The 18265-nt window shown below is 40.3% G+C and overlaps 1 protein-coding gene across 3 annotated transcripts in view; it reads right to left on the reverse strand.

Annotated features, from left to right (window-relative positions):
* The window catches only part of C2H1orf87 (chromosome 2 C1orf87 homolog), a 70384-nt gene extending 54153 nt beyond the window's left edge, over positions 1–16231 (reverse strand). The window contains exons 1-3 of one of the 3 annotated variants that reach the window (XM_072649678.1): positions 16093–16203; positions 13836–14049; positions 3131–3332 (exon numbers count right to left, since the gene is read on the reverse strand). In XM_072649678.1, the coding sequence (XP_072505779.1) occupies positions 3131–3332; positions 13836–13942 (309 nt within the window). In that variant the 5' untranslated portion in view covers positions 13943–14049; positions 16093–16203. Of the gene's footprint in view, positions 1–3130; positions 3333–13835; positions 14050–16092 lie in introns of those variants that run through there. The other 2 variants (XM_072649680.1, XM_072649679.1) reach the window with 2 other exon arrangements.
* Positions 16232–18265: the final 2034 nt, after the last annotated feature.

Raw genomic sequence — 18265 nt, forward strand, 5'->3', positions numbered from 1 at the left:
AAGAGAGGGTCTGCTTTCACTTTTTCTTTGTATCTCCAGTGCTTAACACAGAACTTGGCACATAATAAACACATAATAAATGCTTGCTTCTTTTCTTGGTGGACTGAATTAGATTCTTAGATCCTCTGGATCCCTCTCTGAGCCTTGGTTTCCTCATCTGTGAGATGGGGATGATACCTGCGTTACTTAACTCACAGGGCTTCTCAGAGGGCGTCACTTGGTCCACCTCAAAACCTTATGCAAATATAAGTTATTATAATGATGGTTAGAGGACTGGGTCAGGTATTTATTCCAGGTCAGAGTAAAATAAAAGGATTGATCATGAGATCATAAGCTCCTTAAGGGTAGGGACTGTCTTTTGCTTCTCTTTGTATCCCTAGGGCTTAGCATACTGCCAGGCATATAACTGGCACTTACACATGGTAAATGCTTCTTTGCTTGATTTTCTCTGCAGTGATTCTGATTCCAGGTCTCTCCTTAAAAGGACAAAATAAAGAAACCAAAAGAGGGCCTTTAGAAGGTTGGCCAATCTGCCATTCTATCAATGTAGACTTACTCTTAGGATGTAAAATCCTTGAGTGCCAGACTATTTTCCATTTCTTTGTATCCTCAGCATCTACTATGTGCCTGGTACATAGTAAGCACTGAAAGGCTTGTTGATTGACTTATTAATTGAGCTGTCAGCAAATGTTTCATCCAATCACATTGGATAGTGTCAAGCGCCTTCACCTGAAAGTCAGCACCCTTGGGCTCTAGCTCTCTGTCTGCCAGTTATCAGCTGAGTGTAATGCTCATCAAGTCACACCTGTTCTCCTGTGCATCATTTTCTCAAATGTAAAGTAATAAGAATAAGAATTTATAATAATAATAACAGTTAGCATTTCTATAGTGCTAAAATATTTGCAGAGCACATTACAAATCTCACTTCATTTGATTCTCACAACAACCCTACATGGTAGGTGCTATTATTATTATTCCTATTTTATAAATGGTGAAACTGAGGCAGACAGAGGTTGAGTCACTTGACCATGATCACACAGCGAGTAAGTCTGTAAGGCTGAATTTGAACTCAAAGATCTTCCTGACTCTAGACCCAGAGCTCTATCTACTGTGCTAGAATGATTGCCAAAGTCTCTAATGCTAAGGTTCGTTCTTTCTTCTAGTAAAGAGAGTGAATGAGACTAGATTCCAGCAGTTTGGACGTCCTTTGGTAAGTCTATATTTCTGTGGAAACTGGCTTGCTCCAAGGTATATGTTACTGGCTGTTTCATTCAGAAACATGAGTAATGAAACCCTAAGTTCCGCTCATGCCACTGACAGGTGTTAGCTCAGCCAAGATGAGCAACATCTCTACGTTTCAGGTTCCTCCTCAGCACTAGAATACCTCAAAGATCTCTAGATTACAGAATTGCAGACCAGCTCATAAAAGAAGAAGACCCATCATTTCCCTGAGCCTCAGTTTCCTCCTTTGCAAAATGAGGGAGTTGGACGCAGTGGCCATTAAGACCCTTCCATCTGTAAAGCTATCATCTTTGGGAGCATCTTTTACTTGAAGACCACCAAGAACTGGGGAGCCCACTCACTGCCAGGGCAGCCCATTCCACTTTGGGGAACCTCTATGAGTTCTGAAGTTGTTTTGCTTTGCTTTTTTCCTGGCATTACACCTAAATCTGCCTCCTTGCTACATCCTTCCTAAAAATGTCTTCTGGGTCCAAACAGGGATATACTAATCTCTCTTCCATGTGCCAACCTTCCCATACTTTGCCAGGGCATTCTGTTTCCCTGTCCTCACCCAAACCTGGGGCACCTGGTATCTCTCCCAGGCAGTATCTATATAGGTACTAACCAAGCTCCATCCTGTTCAGGTCCAATATCAAGTATGATCAGGCATGGTTGAGGTGCTGGGGCCTTACTCTGAATAATTTGTTCATTTATTTCCTGATGCTGAAATGGATTATTAAAAATAAAGCCCATGTGCAGCCATTTGGTGCCAAACCTGGAGGTCAGAGGTAGTCCCAGTTTCTGTTTTTGCACATTTTCAAGAAATTTAGTAATCCTGTCTTTAAGGCAGTCTTGAGACAGAATTATACAGTACAGAGCTAGAAGGGAACCATGAAAGTCATCCAATTTCACCCCACCAATTTGAAAATAAAAAAATCCATGACGCTGAGAGATCGTGACTTACCAATCAGAATGTACACTCCTCCTGGGCAAGAATCCTTTTATGCCTTTGTTTGTATTGCCAACACTTAGGAAACTACATGCCACATGGTAAGCCCTTAATTCATATTTGTGTCTTACCAGGACTACCCATATAACTCAGAAACGTATTTTTTAATTTCACATTTTAATTCTCACTAAAGTTTTAATGTCTCTGAGCTATTGGCAATGACGCACTGGGGAAAGAACACTGGGTCTAGAGTTAGAAGATGGGAGCTCCAATCCTGTCTCTGACAGTGGAAGACAGTGCGATGTTAGTGTTAAATCTGGCATGAGGACACCTGGCTTCAAAGCCTAGGAGCTTGGAGTATAGGAAAGGCTGTCATTTGGAAGCAAGATTGGACTTTTGTGCCAATTGCTACCTATGCCTCTTCAGGCAAGTCAATTAACCTCTCCAGACTTCTGTGAAGCAACCAGGTGTTTTGGAAAGATCTCTGATAATGAAGTCAGAGAACTGAAGTTCTATTCAAAACCTTTTACACTTACCACCTCTAAGACTTCTCTTCCCGGACCTCAGTTTACTTCTCTGTAAAATGAGAGTTTTGACTAATTGGCCACTAAAATTCCTTCCTGCTCTCTCTCTATGAACCTGGGCTCTTTTCAGTATTATTTTGGGGAGGTAGCCTTGGGCTATAGGCTTTGGTTCCTTCACTTATAAAACGGCAGAGTACATTCTCAGCTCTAAGTTAATGGGGTTGTTTTCTCATTCCAAATTTATGGTCCTTTGATCTGATGAAGTCACTTGACTCCTTATGCTTACAAAATGAAGGGTCTGGATTAGGTTTTCTCTAAGTCTTTCTCAGCTTTCAATCCTGTGATCTCACAGTGAATCTAAACACATTTCCATAACCATCTCCCCATTTTCCTCTCCTTTCCCCTGTCAAAGGCAATCATTGTTTTAATTACTCACACCACTGCCTGCTCCTGTGAGGACTGATTTGTCTTCTTCCTTTCCACCTTTGTTCCACTCTCTGCAACCAGGGCTGAACTTGACTTTAGGTTCAGCAGGACTGTTGACAGCTGGTAGATTTTCCCCAAACTGTCTTCCATGATGGGGTACCAATGGCCCCAGCTCAGGTTGACCTTTGGTGGTTGTGTTCTCCTTCACCTGACTGAGAGAAGACAGCAATGATATTGAGAGATCAAAAAAGGACCACTAACTATATAATGCTCTGAAAAACACAGTGAAAGTATAATCATTTATAAGAAGTATCCAGGGGCATGATGGACCTTCAGAAATAAACAGCTGGTGTTTGTTCTGTGGAGCATAATGAAGTCTCAATTTATAAAAAAAAAAAGAAAGAAAGAGAAGGAAGGGAGAAAGAAAGGAAAGGAAGGAAGGAAGGAAGGAAAGAAGGAAGGAAAGAGAGAAAAGGAAAAGAGAAGGAAAGAAAGAAAAGGGAATAGAAAGGAAAGGAAGGAAGGAAGAAAAAGAAACCTTTTTTAACCTATTTCTTGTCATTTTCAGCAAGGCATCAGTCAATATAAATTTCTAAAGAGGAATCATATTTCATCATTAAAGGCCTAGAAGTTGTTTGCAATCTTTGTAACAGGAGAAGAGAGAAACTTAAGACCCATTACTGCTACGTGGCCTTTCCCTGGCTCTCCTTCCTGGTTATTTTCCAAACTGGGTGTTTCCCTGAGACTCCCTCCCCTCAGGTTGAAATGAGAATATCCTTTGATGCCAAAGGTGCCTACCCCTTCCGTGTAAGAGATGCCACTTCTAATAATAATTCAAATTTCTGTAACCTTTTGTATATTCCAAAGAGTTCACCTAAAAATAACCCAATGAGGTAAGGGGAGCAAATGTCATTATTTTTGTTGTATAGATGAGGAAACACTGCTCTAATGACTTCCTCAGGGTCACACAGCAGGAAAGAGAACGGAACCCAGATCTTTTGACTTGAAGTCTGATCATCTTTCCACTGCCCTACACCTAATAAACAGAATTCACACCAGGCTGTACTCATAACTCACTAAAGCATTGTAAACCTTGAAGTGTTATGTAAACATGAACTGTTAGAATAATAGCAGTAATTCTTCTTCTTATTAACTGTGGTATATCATGGTTTCATGTCAGATTCAGAAATCTCATCAATAAACCAATACCAGGTTTACAGGAAAAAGTATATTCTGGGAAAGTTGGCTGTAAAGTAAATTTCTGTAAATTGAATGTAATTGCCCCCCATTAAAAGGTCAAAGATATATTCTCCTAATACCACCTTGGTCCCAAGACATTTTTTTAAAGCACACTTAAAAATACAAGCTAGCCTTTTAAAAATAACAAAAGAATCATTTTTAGATTTTAAAAACCTTATTCAAAGTAAGTCATATAGTGAAATTGTTATGGTGAAATTTAAAATCCTTAGACCAGTAATGAGATACTGTTAAATCAGTTAATCGATCAACAAGCATGTATGAAGTTCATTTAGGGTTAGATTCAGGAGAGATCTGCTTTGTTTTGGCCAGGCTGATCTCCTTTCTATATGAAATTGAGTGTGGCGCTCCTCTGCTCAGAAACCTCCATTGGCTCCCACTTCCTTACTGAATAAACTCTAAACTAGTATTCGAGGCTCCTCACAATCAGTACCATCCTATCAGAGGCATAGCAGATGTAGTAATGGACTTGAACCCAGAAAGACCAGCTAGGTGCCACAGGGAATAGAATCCCAGTGAGGAAGACTTGAATTCCAATCCAGCCTCACATACTTACTAGCTGACACTGGGCAAGTCACATCTTCATCTGCCTCAGTTTCCTCATCTGTCAAATAGGGCTAATAATGACACCTAGATCCCAAGATTATTGTAAGAATAAAAATGAAATAATATTTGTAAAATGCTTTGTACACCTTAAAGTGCTGTGCAAATGCTAGTTATTAATATTAGTATAATGCTGTTTGACCCTGGGCAAATCCTTAACCTGTCAACCTCAATTTCTTCATCTGAAAAATAGGGATAATCATTATATTCCTTCTCTGGGCTAGATTAAGGATAAAAGGAGATTACCATATGTAAAAAGCTTTGCAAACCATAAAGTATCTTAGATAATTTGTTGCTATTATTAATATGAACATGAAGTAATATTTAAATTAGATACTATCTTGTGATCCTGGGCAAGTCACTTATCCCTGTGTGTCTCAGTTTCCTCATCTGTAAAATGAGCTGGAGAAGGAAATTTAAAAAAAAACAACATTCCAGTACCTTTGCCAAGAAAACCCCAAATGGGCACATGAAGAGTTAAGCATGACCAAAAAACAGTTGAAAATCATTAGTATGACCCTTTCAGGCTTATTGCATACATGCCTGCTACATTTCAGCATTTGCTTGCAAACTTTAAAGTCTGTTCATTTTAATGCATAATATACTGTGAATGTGGGCTGGGCTGACCCATCTTTATCTCCCCATCATTCCCTGTCCACTTCTGCCTTTGCTCCCAATATTCTCTGCTCCTAAAATACTGTCCTCATGACCTTGGAAATTCAACTCATTGCCACCTGTCCTGGAAGCTGCCAGTGCCACTTTTCCCAACTCCTACTCACCCACACAACCAAAATCCTTGTATGCATTTTGTATGAAGCATGTTCTGATGTACAGAGAGCTATCTTTAGATCCAGGAAGACCTGGGTTGTAGGCCTATGTTTTTCACATATGAGTTTTGTGATCCTGGAAAATTCACTAAAACCTATATTTCCCCAGATAACTAACTTTCTCATAGTATAATCATAATAACAGGATCATTTATATAGCTTTTTAAAAGTTTGCAAAGTGCTTTACATATGCATATACTATTATACACAGTATCTCATTTGATCCTTACAACAACTCTGCAATGTAAGTAGTATTAATATGATCCCCATTCTGTAGATGAGGAAACTGAGGCTGAGAGAGGTTAGGTGACTTGCTCAGGGTAATGCAGTTAGTATATGTGACAGGATTCGAACTCAGGTCTTCCTGACTTTATAATTGTCTTTTTACATTCCATTACATATATGGAAATATCCATTTTCTTTGAAGTTTAAAATGTTACAGAAATAAATAAATAAATAAAGGACACATTCTTAAAGGTCATCTTCTCTTTAAAATCATCGTTATCTCATTTATTAAAGGAACGCAAACTAAAACAGCTCGGAGGTACCACCTCACACCTATCATGTTGGCCAATGTGACAAAAAAAGGAAAATGTTGGATGTTAGAGGGGACGTTAGAAAATTGGACGCTAATGCACTATTTGGTGGAATTGTGAAATGATCCAACCATTCCGGAGAGCAATTGGGAACTATGCCTAAAGGGTTATAAAACTGGGCCTCCCCTTTGATCCAGAAATACTATTTCTAGATCTGTATCCCAAAGACATAAAAAAAGCAGGGGGAGGACTTCTTTGTACAAAAATATTTATAGCAGTTCTTTTTGTCTTGGCTAAGGCTTGGAGATCAAAGGGACTCTCATTACTTGGGGAATAGCTAAATAAGGTGTGGCATATGATTGTAATGGAATATCATTGTGCTATAAGAAATGATAAGCCAGATGATTTCAGAAAAACCCTGGAAAGACTTGCATGAACTGATGTATAATGAAGTGAATAGAGCCAGGGAAACATTGTACACAGTAACAGCAACATTGTTTGATGAAGAATTGTGAATGACTTGATTCTTCTCAGCAATACAACGATCCAAGACAATCCCAAAGGACTAATGATAAAGCATAGCATCTACCTCCAAAGAAAGAACTGATGTTGAATGAGTACAGACTGGAGCATTCTGTCTTTCAGATAAATAAATAAAATTGTGTTGTTGAAGTACATGGTACTTCAGCTAATCTCTTAAAATCATAGAACTTAACAGAATAGCATCAGGCAATACCATACTCAATGTATTCTCAAGAATTCTAACTCCTTAGCCTAGTATTCAAAGCTCAAATGGTGCCTCCTCTGGGAAGCTTTCCCTGACTCCTCAAAGCTAGGAGGGACCTCTCCCTCCTCAAATCCCTCCCTTTATTTTCCTTCATTCTCTGGACATCTTCAGGTCACTTTTCAGGTTCCAATGTGCATTCTAGTTATTTGTGCCAGAAATGTCCTCCCTCCTTACCTCTCCATCTTGGCATTTTTAGCTTCCTTCAGGGCTCAGCTCAAATGTCATTTTCTAAATGACATCTTCCCTGGCTCCTCCAGTTGTGGATGCCTCCCTTCCTCATAGTTAGCTTGGCTTCATTTTGTATTCACCTGTTTGTGTACATGTTGGTTCCCCTATTAGAAAGTAAGCTCCTCAGAAGCAGGAGAACATTGTACGCAGTTACAGCTTCATTGTGAGATGATCAGCTTTGATAGATTTGGCTCTTTACAGAAATGCAACTCCAAAACGCTCACGACGGGAAATGTCATCCACATCCAAAGCAAGAATGACGGTGTCTGAATATTTGCTCTCTCTCGTTTTCACTATGTTTTGTTTCTTCTTTCTCGCTGTTATTCCATTGGTTATAATTCTTTTTTACAACATGACTAACGTGATAATATGTTCCATATATATATATATGTAAACCTATATCAGATCACACACTCTCTTGGGGGGAAGTTAAAACTTAAAAGCCACGGAGCTGAACATTCTAAACTAAAAATTAATTAATTAATTAGAAAAAAATTAAAGTAAGCTCTTTGTGGCGAGTAACTATTTAATTTTCCTTTTCCCCCAGCAAGAAGTACAGTACTTGGTTCAGAGTGCGAACTGAAGAAATCTTGTTGCTTCATTAATTACATACATTCCTCCTCTCTGCTACTACACAGAAAGCTCTGTAAGAGAAGGGTTTTTTTGCCTTAGCTTTGTTGTGCCTCCAGTGCCTTCTACTCATCAAGTCAGAGGATAACAGATGAAGAATTAGAAAGAAAAAAACTTTAAAGGCACTTAGTTTGGGTCTCTCGTTTTCCAAATATAAGAAAATTTAGGGCAATAGAGGATAAGTGACTTACAAAATATCAGAGAAAAGATTTAGATCAATACTGATCCCTTGGCTCTGAATCCTGTGTAATTTCTGTCCTTGCTATATCTAAATATTCCTTTGTAAAAGCTAAACTGATTTTTCATTGGTTAAATAAAACTGAGGTTCTAATCACTGATGGTTTACATTAGATAAAAAAATCAGAATGGGGACTTGAGGCAGTTAGCATTAGAAAAATACCCTCCCAATCTCTCAAGGGTACCTCTAGAACCTTGTGGGGGAGGGAAAACCCAGTTTTGCTCTGAGTGGGAGTGGGAGACAGGATGGGGTTACTCAGATTTATAGAATGGCTTTACAACTTTACCCCCTTTTTACACTGGAGATTCCATGGACACAGTAGTTTAGATAAAGAGGAGAAAGGGTAGGACCTTTGGTCCCATCGCCTTCCCTCACCCTTGGAAGAATTCTCAATAAGACTCTCAGGGTAGACATTGACCTCCAAAATTTGAGGTATAAATGCCCATTTGCCAAAGAAGAACTGTTCAGTGATTAAAATAAAACACACACACACACACACACACATACACACACACACACACACACACATCAAAATGAGTCCCTTTATACCCTCAGAGTAAAATCTGTTTCAAAACAACAACACTCTAAAAAAAAAATAAAAAAGGTGGGGGAGGTGGGTCATGGGTGCTGGTACCACACAAAGCTTCCCCAGCTCAGAAGCTGCATGTCTGCCATTAAAATAACCAGTTCAAGAACACCACACAGTGTTTTTCACAAGCTCACAGTTCTCATTGCTGCTGCCTCCATGCTCTTATCTAACTTGTTGAAAAGTAGGGATTACAGTTTCAGAAGATGAGAAAAGCAACAGAGAGACCTGTTGGAAACAGAAATGTAGCCAGCTTTTACCCAGTAACAGACAGCTCGCTTGGTCTTATAACATCCAATGATAAGAGTAGCGAAGGAGGATGATGAAGATGCCAGCTGATTCAGAAAGGAGACCTACCCAACTGTTCACCAACCCACTGTGGGCCTGACCCAAATCTTCCAATATACTGGTCTTTTTAGCACTGTTTATCTATAGTGTGGGTTGGATCCATTGAAAGGACTGAGGCACCCCGCACACAACATAAAACTTGGAAAGGTCTAGGTGGGGGCAGCAAAAAGGTCACCAGATGCCACCTTAAAGGTCTGCCAACTTTGGCAGACACTTATGTCACCAATTTCCAATTGCCCCCATTAATGCACTCAGTGCCTTCTGGAATAAGAATGATATTCTTGCCAAAGCCTGGAACTGGGATCTAATTTCAGCATATAGAAGGGTGAAAAGGCATGGGTGGAAGTTGTGAAAAGGAAAATTAGAGTATCTTTCATGAAAATGTCTTCAAAATTAGGGCTTATGTAAAGGGAATGGCTTTAAGAGACTCAGGGTCTCCCTCAGAGGAGATCTTTAAGTAAAGATCAGATGACCACAGGTGTCTTGGTACAGCTTCCATTTTGGTGTATGGATTGGACTGGATGGCCCCCGAGGTTTTTAATTCTCAAGTTTTGTGATTCTGTCATTCTTGCTATCTTTTGGGTGGAATAAAACATGATTCAAATACATTACCTTTCTTTAAAAGAAGAAATGCATGCATACATGCATGTATATATATATATACATATACACATACAGGTATATGTATGTATACATATGTATATAATAACATCCAACTCTCTGTATTTATGTTTGTCTTTCTTTGTATAGTCAGCACATTAGACAGGGCCTGACAATTTGTTGGTGTTTAATAAAGGTTATTTCACTGGATTTGAAAAAAGTGCCTTAGGGACCTTCATCTGAATAGCAAGGATAGCCTAAAGGGCATTGAGAGCAGGAAAAAAGAAAACTGGGTAGAATCAGTATTAATCCCAGGACACTACTATGGCATTAGCTGATGGTGGTTTTTTCTGTAGCTGATGTTTATTTAACAGATCAGATCCACTACTTGGTAAGGTAGCTTACTTTATACATTGGGATAGCTCTACTCATAAGGTTTTCCTTAATCTCATTAACAACTTCTCACCATTGCCCCTGGTTTTGACCTCTGGGCCCAAGCAGAACACTGGTATGTAGATGGTACAATGGATAGACAGCTGGACCTGGAGTTAGGAAAACCTGGTATTGGTTGAAGAGCTGATTATACTCTGTGAAGCTCGGATGAAAACAGGAAGCTAGTTTGAAATCAGGAATTCCATTGGCAAACAAACCTATAAAGAACATTTTAGCCATGCTTTAAGAGGGAATCACTTGGGGGAGAAGACAGGACAGTCCTTGTACTTTCTTTCCTCTTTGAACAGAGGATGACCTTATGAACCTTATAAGGATGGAAGGTTTTGGCTATTTCAGTGATCATCCTTGTAGCATCCTCAGAAGAGCAGTAGCTGATGGAACCATCTGCCATTTGAGAGCTGAGAATTAGCTAGACACAATAAAAAGGAAGTTTTAAAACTAGAAGGAGCACCTCTAAAATGAAAGACCAGAGGAAATTCAGGAGGATCCCACAAAGGAGAAATAATGACTTTCAGCAACTGAGAACTATAAATTATCACTTTTGCCATATGGATTTTCTAAGCATAAACCCAATTTCTCTTGGATTAAATGTGTACTTGTGGAAAAATAAATCCCTTGTTTAGGGGGGATGCTTTGTATTAATTTCTATCACTATACCACATTATTAAATACATGATTATAGTCTATCTGACTAGTTGATATAATATGATAATGAGGAGAACACATCAGTGGGGGCTCATCAGTTATAATGTAAGAAAACAACCACTATTAATCTCTCAAGATTATTCCTAGAACACTAAGGGCATAAATAGCCAATCATTCTCTAGGGGCCAACTTATTAGTCCGATATGAGTTGGGAGAGCAGCCCTAGAGTCCATGGTGCACATAACGATGTAGAAAAACATTCAAATATCAGGAATTGCAAGGAGACCAAGTTAACTTGACTGTTACACAGATTTGCTGAGGGTTGTTAAACAATATATGTATCTACTCAGTTGCTTTGTTTTCTTACCTACGGTAAGGTGGTGACCAGGTAAACTTTTTTGAAAATTAAAAAATGAATGCATTTTTTCCCATTATAACTCTTAAAAATAAATTTTAAAAATAGCAAATTCAATTAACATTTCCTAGGCAACTACTATGGGCAAAGTAAGGAAACTTATAGGACCTTTTTTGCTAGCTATGTGACCTTGGACAAGTCACTTAAACTCTCTTCATTAGTATTCCTTTATAAGGAGAGGAGGCCAGAGTAGATGATGCCTGATGTCCTCTGAAGTTCTAACTCTATGATTCTATTAGCCTATGATCTGGATTCAATTCTTCACCTCATGGACTTCCTCTCTACACTGGGATTATAGTCTAAAGGATGAGACAGAAACCCAACCTAGAAAGTCTTTGAGTGTAGAGAGCATGAAGGACAAGTCTGTCCTCTGAGACTCAATTATCATCTCTCTGCAGTTGATCCACCTATCTATATATCCACCACCAGTCTCTCTCCTGAGCTCCAGTCACAAATCAATAGTAACTTACTGGGCAATTCCATCTAGATGGCCTGTAGGTATGTCAAGCTCAACGTGTCCCAAATATACAGAAATAATAAAGAAATGTATTTGAGTTGATGAATCTGCCAAGTAAGAATATAAAAAAAAAGATATGGAACAGATCTTTAGGGGACAGACATAATTAGGAAATGACAAGAGGGATGGTTTCAGGAAAAAAACCAAAACAATGGCAAATCCTACAGGAACTGATGCAAAATGAAGTGAGCTCATTGTACATAACAACAGAGATATTATAATGATGATAGACCATGAATGGCTTAGCTATTCTCATCAAGACAATAATCCAAGGCAGTTCCAAAGGACTCACGATGGAAAATGCCATCTACCTCCAGAGAAATAACTGATTAATTTGGGGGTGCAAATTGAAGTATAGTTTTCTCATTTTCTTTGTTTTTCTTCCTTCGTTTTGGTGTGATAAGGCTAATATGGAAATGTTTTACTTATTGTATTGATTATTACTTATTGTACTGTTTACTTTCCCAATGGGTGGAGAAGGGATGAGAGGGAAAGAGAATTTGGAACTCAAAAAAGGTTTTAAAAGAATGTTAAAGCTATTTTTAAATCACTAACTGTAAAAGAAGAAAAAGAATGAGGAAGAATAAGGAGGAAGAGGAGGAAAAGGAAAAGAAGGAGGAGGAGGAGAAGAAAAAGAAGAAAAAGGAGAAGGAGAAGAAGAAGAAGAAGAAGAAGAAGAAGAAGAAGAAGAAGAAGAAGAAGAAAAAGAAGAAAAAGGAGGAGAAGAAGAAGAAGAAGAAGAAGAAAAAGAAGAAAAAGGAGGAGAAGAAGAAGAAGAAGAAGAAGAAGAAGAAGAAGAAGAAGAAGAAGGAGGAGGAGGAGGAGGAGGAGGAGGAGGAGGAGGAGGAGGAGGAGGAGGAGAAGAATTGCTTCATTCTTTGTACATATATCCTTAGTTCCTGGAGTGACAGAGAATGCCCACTGCAAAGTGCAAGTTTAAGGGCGTTCCTTGTGGATGACGTAGCCCTCTAAATGCTCCTTGTTGTAGATGATACTGTTGACAGTTATATCAAGTCCAGGATTTTAATAATGTCTGCTCAATGGAACCAAAGGCAGCATAGCATAATGGAAAGAGAACTGTTCTTGCAACCAGGAAGACCAGAGTTCAAGCACTACATCAGAGAGATACTCATTATGTGACCTTAACCTTCTGTTGCTCTAGGAATCTCTCTAAGGCTGTAAGTAGCAGAGAAGGTGCCAACTTGCATCTCAAGAGGGAGTTTCCTTATCTCACATACCAATGGAATGACAAGTCCAGTCCCTATTCCTTAAGAGAACAGGAATGTAGACATGTACCTCAAGATCAAAATTCGGGGCAGAAGAATATTTAAAAATGCATAAAAAAAAAAATTAATGCAACTGACCATAACATGCTCCCTAACCCCACTAGTCAATAAACTCCAGTGATCAAATATAAAACGCTTTGTTTAGCATTCAAAGGCCTTCAGAACCTTTCCTCTTCCTACCTTTCCAGTTCCTTAGTGCTGACCTGCCATATCATAGAGAGTGCTTCCATGAAGCTTGGGGTATTAAAAAAATAAAAAAAATATCAAGAATCCCTCCCCCTGTTACTTCCCCCTCCTCTTCCCCTCTCACTTTCCTCCTTCTAAGCTATTGAGAAGACAGAGTATCATGTTACTGCCTGGGTTTTCCATGATTGTCATTCTCAGGTTATACCTAGGGGCCTAAATGGGTTAGCAGTTTTAAGTTTTAATTGCTTAGATAGATAGATAGATAGATAGATAGATAGATAGATAGATAGATAGATGATAGATAGGTAGGCATAGGTATACTCATATCAACAGATAAATCTAGATATAGATATGATTATCTATATAAATACTTCTATATATTATATCTATAGGTATAGTGTATCTATCAATATGAGTATTATATCTACACTTATATATCTATATGAGTATCTCTCTCTCCATCTGTCTATCTATATTTGAGGACTTCTTCCTCATCTACTCCAAAGTATTTAACAGCTTATTATTAAATTTAGCCTAGGCCTAAGAGAAGCATATTTCCAACCACCAACTTACGTCTTTGGCTTTTCCACCAGGAATCGGTAATGTTTACTTCCGATAATTTTCACCACAGTCTCAGGCATTGGAGCCCTCCGATAGGGGGTGTCCCAAGAAGAAGACATGACTTTGCGGAATGTCCCCACCAGACACCTACAGCCCTGTCCTTGGAAATCTGCAGTCTGGAGTTTCAGGGCTTCCCAAGGGCTACCACAGGGCTGCTTTCCCTCCACTGCAAAGAAGGAAGCTGGAATTAGTTGCACAGTTCCAAGAAAGAGATCTGTCCCTTTTTTGCCTACAGCCATCCAAAGACTGTTGGAATGGAGGGAGCAGGATATAGAGTCAGAAGAGCTGGGTTCAAATACCAACTGGGCTCCCTACTACTTGTGTATATAGTCTTTGGCATTTCATTTCCCTCTGGATTTTCATTTCCATTTATGGTAAATGAGAGACCAGGGATAAGGTAATATCTGAGGTCCATCCCAGCTCTCAATCCATGAGACTAATGCATTTCATTTATTTTTATAAAAAAATAATTATTAACCACTATGTGCAAGATAGAGAAGCAGCTTGATGTCTCCAATAAAGAGTCCAACTATGAGTCAGAAATATTTTGGTTCAGATCTTGCCTCTGATGCCTACTAGCTGTGTGACCATAGAAAAGTCAGATGAGCATTCTAGGATTCTCTTTCTTTATGCACAAAAGGACAGGACAAGACCAGCAGATCTTTATAGCCACTTTAGAGATGTTAGAGGCATTGCTAGTTTGAGAGTTCTTTATAACTCTGGAAATAGAGTCAGGTAGGGTTAGGGAATGTACAGTAGATTAATAAATCTATCCTGCTTGTTACTAAATAAACATGAAAGCAAAGTTAATAGCAGATAAGGGAGACCCAGGAACTGGCTGGCCCAATATTGTCAAAATCAAATCAAAGAGTCACAGGATTTGAAGCTGGAAGCGAATATTGAGGTCATCTCTTCCAACATTTTGCCAAGGAAGATACCGAGGGTCAGAGAGTTCAATATCTTGCTCAAAGCCACAGAGGGATTAAGCAACAGAGCTCTGGTTTGCATACAGGTGCATTGACTCCAAATCTCATGTTCTTTCCATTTTAATGTGGTTTGTTTTACTTTCTAAACCATCCAGTGTTCGTTCACTGAATACTTCTTGTGGTGGGATGTAGTGGAAAGAATCCTCCATCTGAAGGCCTGTGTTCAAATCCTGCCTCTCCCACTAACTACATGGGTAACTTTGCCAGGCCCCAACCTCTATGGTCCTCAGTCTCCTCCGCTATAAAAAGTGGGAGACTTCTTAGGGTCTTTTCCAGATTAAAAGCTATGATTCAAGGTTGGCCATGCTAGACTCAGTCTCTCTCAGCTGGCTTCAACTTTCTTTGAAAGTATTTTGTTTGTTTAAGGCACAGAAAAGATAGATTTATGTGCCCCCCCCCCCTTAACCTAGAACCTGATTCCATATCAGTCAATCAATAAACATTTATTAAATACTTACTGTATGTCTGACGCTGTGCTAACCACTGGGGATATAAAAAGAGATAAAGGAAGTCCTTGCCCTCGAGGAGCTCACAGTCTAATGGGGGAAACAAGGAGCAAAAAATATATACAAACGAGCTATATGCAGGATACCTAGGAAATAATTTTAAAAGGGAAGGCACTGGTGTTAGGAGGAGCTGGGTAAGGCTTCCTGTAGAAGGTGAACTTTTAGCAGAGACTTAAAGGAAGCCAGGGAAGTCAGCAGTCGGAGTGGGGGAGGGAGCGCAGTCTCTGGTAGTGGAATTGGGGGGTGGGCAGCCAGGGAAAATGCCTGGAGCCCAGAGATGGAGTATCATTTTTTTCTTCTCTGAATAAGCACTAGAAATCCGAAAGGCCTGGGTTCTAGAGTGGAATGCCTTTAAACCGGGGAGTGACTTTAGAACTTTGCTGGGAGTTATGGGGGAGAAATGAAGAAAGCCACAGTCTGTGTTCCCAGGTGCTGACCCCCTCCAGGTGCGTCCCCAAACGTTTCCTTGATCCAGACCTCTGATTTCCTCTGGAAAATCTACCTTTCAAGTTGTTAGGAGACAACTTAAAGAGACTTTTTCAAGGTCACAGACCCAACACGGGCTAGAGGGGAGATATGAACTCGTTACCCCTGACTGTGGCTGCCTCATTTTTCTCTAAGCTGTGTCTCGGCTGAAAAATGTTAAGCACAGAAATTACCCAGAACCTCAGCTCCTCCCCTGCACGAAGTGGATACCAGGGATCTCCAGACACTTACCTATGCAGTCTTGGCGCCCAGGATGCTCAGAGAGGAGAGGGTTCCACCAGGATCCCCTAGAGACCTTGCAGCCAGGTAGAAAGATGGGGTCCCAGGGACTGGAGCCCTGGAGGGAAACGTAGGAGGAGAGGTGTGGACCAATCAGGTGAAGGGATTCAGAGGAGGAGGCAGAGACCGCCCCCGATCCCGCCCCACTTCCAGGTTGCTAAGGACGCGGGAGCCCGTTGCTAGGCTAGGTTGATCTGGACTCGGGCTACATCACCCTTCCCCCTCTCCCCACCCCCTGCAGGTCTGGAGAAAGGTTAGCCCTGAGCTTACAGCAGCGGGCCGCCTCATTTGGGGGTGGGGAATCTTAGGATCGAAGATGTAGAGCAGGTGGGACCTTAGAGGCCAGCTTGTCCGACTTCATTTGGCAAGTCTGGAACTGAGACCCAGAGAGAAGTTAAGCCACTTGTTTGAAACCACACAACTAGTGACCGAAGTGGGATTCGAAAGGCGGGGTAGGAGGAGGGGGGAGGAATGGCTACCCTGGGTGGACCATTCCCAAAGTCATCACAGATGGATGCTAGGGCTGGGAAGCTCTCCAAGGTATCCCAAAATCCTTCAAACAAACCAGGAGGCCCCTAAGTTTCTTCCACTCACCTCCAGACAGCCTTGACCCACCACAGTTGCCAGTGGGTAGCTGTATTTGGAAAAGTAGAACAGCCTATAGATTGTTAGAGGAAAGTAGTACCTGGAGAAATGGGGAAAGGGGTAGGGGGAACTGGAGCAGGGATAAGAGGAGCCCACTGTCACCTCCTTATTTCTATGACTTTGGACGAGTACCTTAGGAATTTCCCTCCTGATTTCTCTTACATTTGACTGTAGAATAGCTACCCAGCTCAGGGACTACATTTGCTCCCCTCCCTCTCCCCCTTGCTTTTAATTTTCCCTGGTTATTATCAGTTACCCCTGCATAAGACTCCCTTCCCTCATCCCACATCCTCCTCGGTGATGTGTGCCTTCCCTTTGCCAGGAGAATTTCATGTGTGTGTATGAGCCTGTATTTGATACTCCTGTGGGGGCCCATGCACGTCTATGTCTGAGTGTATAGCTCTGTGTGTGTGTGTATCTAACTACTTCGGTCTCTGTCTCTCTCATATACATACATGCATACATACATACATATATATACATATGTACATTCACATTTATCTATATCCATCATCTATCCATCTGCCCATCTAATCTATCATTTGACCGTTGTCTATTAACATCGTCTATTCAACATCTATGTGTATTTGTCTGTGTATCTATCTGTCTGTCTGTCTGTCTATGAATCTGTCTCTCTGTCTATCTAACTCAGCTTTCTATTTCATCGACTCCCTGGGGTAAACAGATCAGAGAGCCAGTCATCCTTTACACAGGATAAATGATCTCTGACTGAGCAAGCTGAAAGGCCTCTGTGGACCTCTCCCATTCACATTACTAGGTCAGTAATGAATATTTTTAATATAACCTAGAGATGTAAAAAAAAAGAGCCATTCTGTTTAACAGCCCAAGAAAGACATCTTCAAATTTATTCACTTGGAGCTAGAAAATTAGAAATCCAGCGTAAAGATCCAGTGTAAAGAGGATTGAACTTGGAGGAACAAAGCCTGAATTGTGATCCCTGCTACTGCCTGTGTGAGGTTGGGCACCTCACTTCCCTTTGCTCAGTTTCCAGTTTGTATTCCCATAAAATAAGAGGATCAGTGTCACACCCTCCTTTGGATTTCTGGTATGAATAGACCAGAATGATCATCTTGTACAATATTCCAGGATATTTCATAGATGACAGTAAAACAACTTGCTAACAGTAGCACAGCATTAAAAAGAAGAGGTGAGATTTGAACTTCAATCTTTTGATGCTAAAGTCAGCAAGCATTTCTTATTTCTGCATGACAGACATAGAGCAAAGTGTTCATGGTGGCAGTTGGCCAGGTGGGAGACAAGGTAACTGTATTTCCCCAGCTTCAGTCCATGTTCAAAACAGCCTTCCTTATTCAAGTCCCAAAGGGTTGAGGAGACAGAGACAAACACAGGGACAGAAATAAAATCAGAGAAAGGGAGACACAGACAGAAAGATAAACAGAAATAGAGAAGCAAAGAGAGAAACAGAAATGGAGATAGAGAAAGACAGAGAGTTACAGAA

Source organism: Notamacropus eugenii, chromosome 2, assembly GCF_028372415.1.
Source record: "Notamacropus eugenii isolate mMacEug1 chromosome 2, mMacEug1.pri_v2, whole genome shotgun sequence".
NCBI lineage: Eukaryota > Metazoa > Chordata > Mammalia > Diprotodontia > Macropodidae > Notamacropus > Notamacropus eugenii.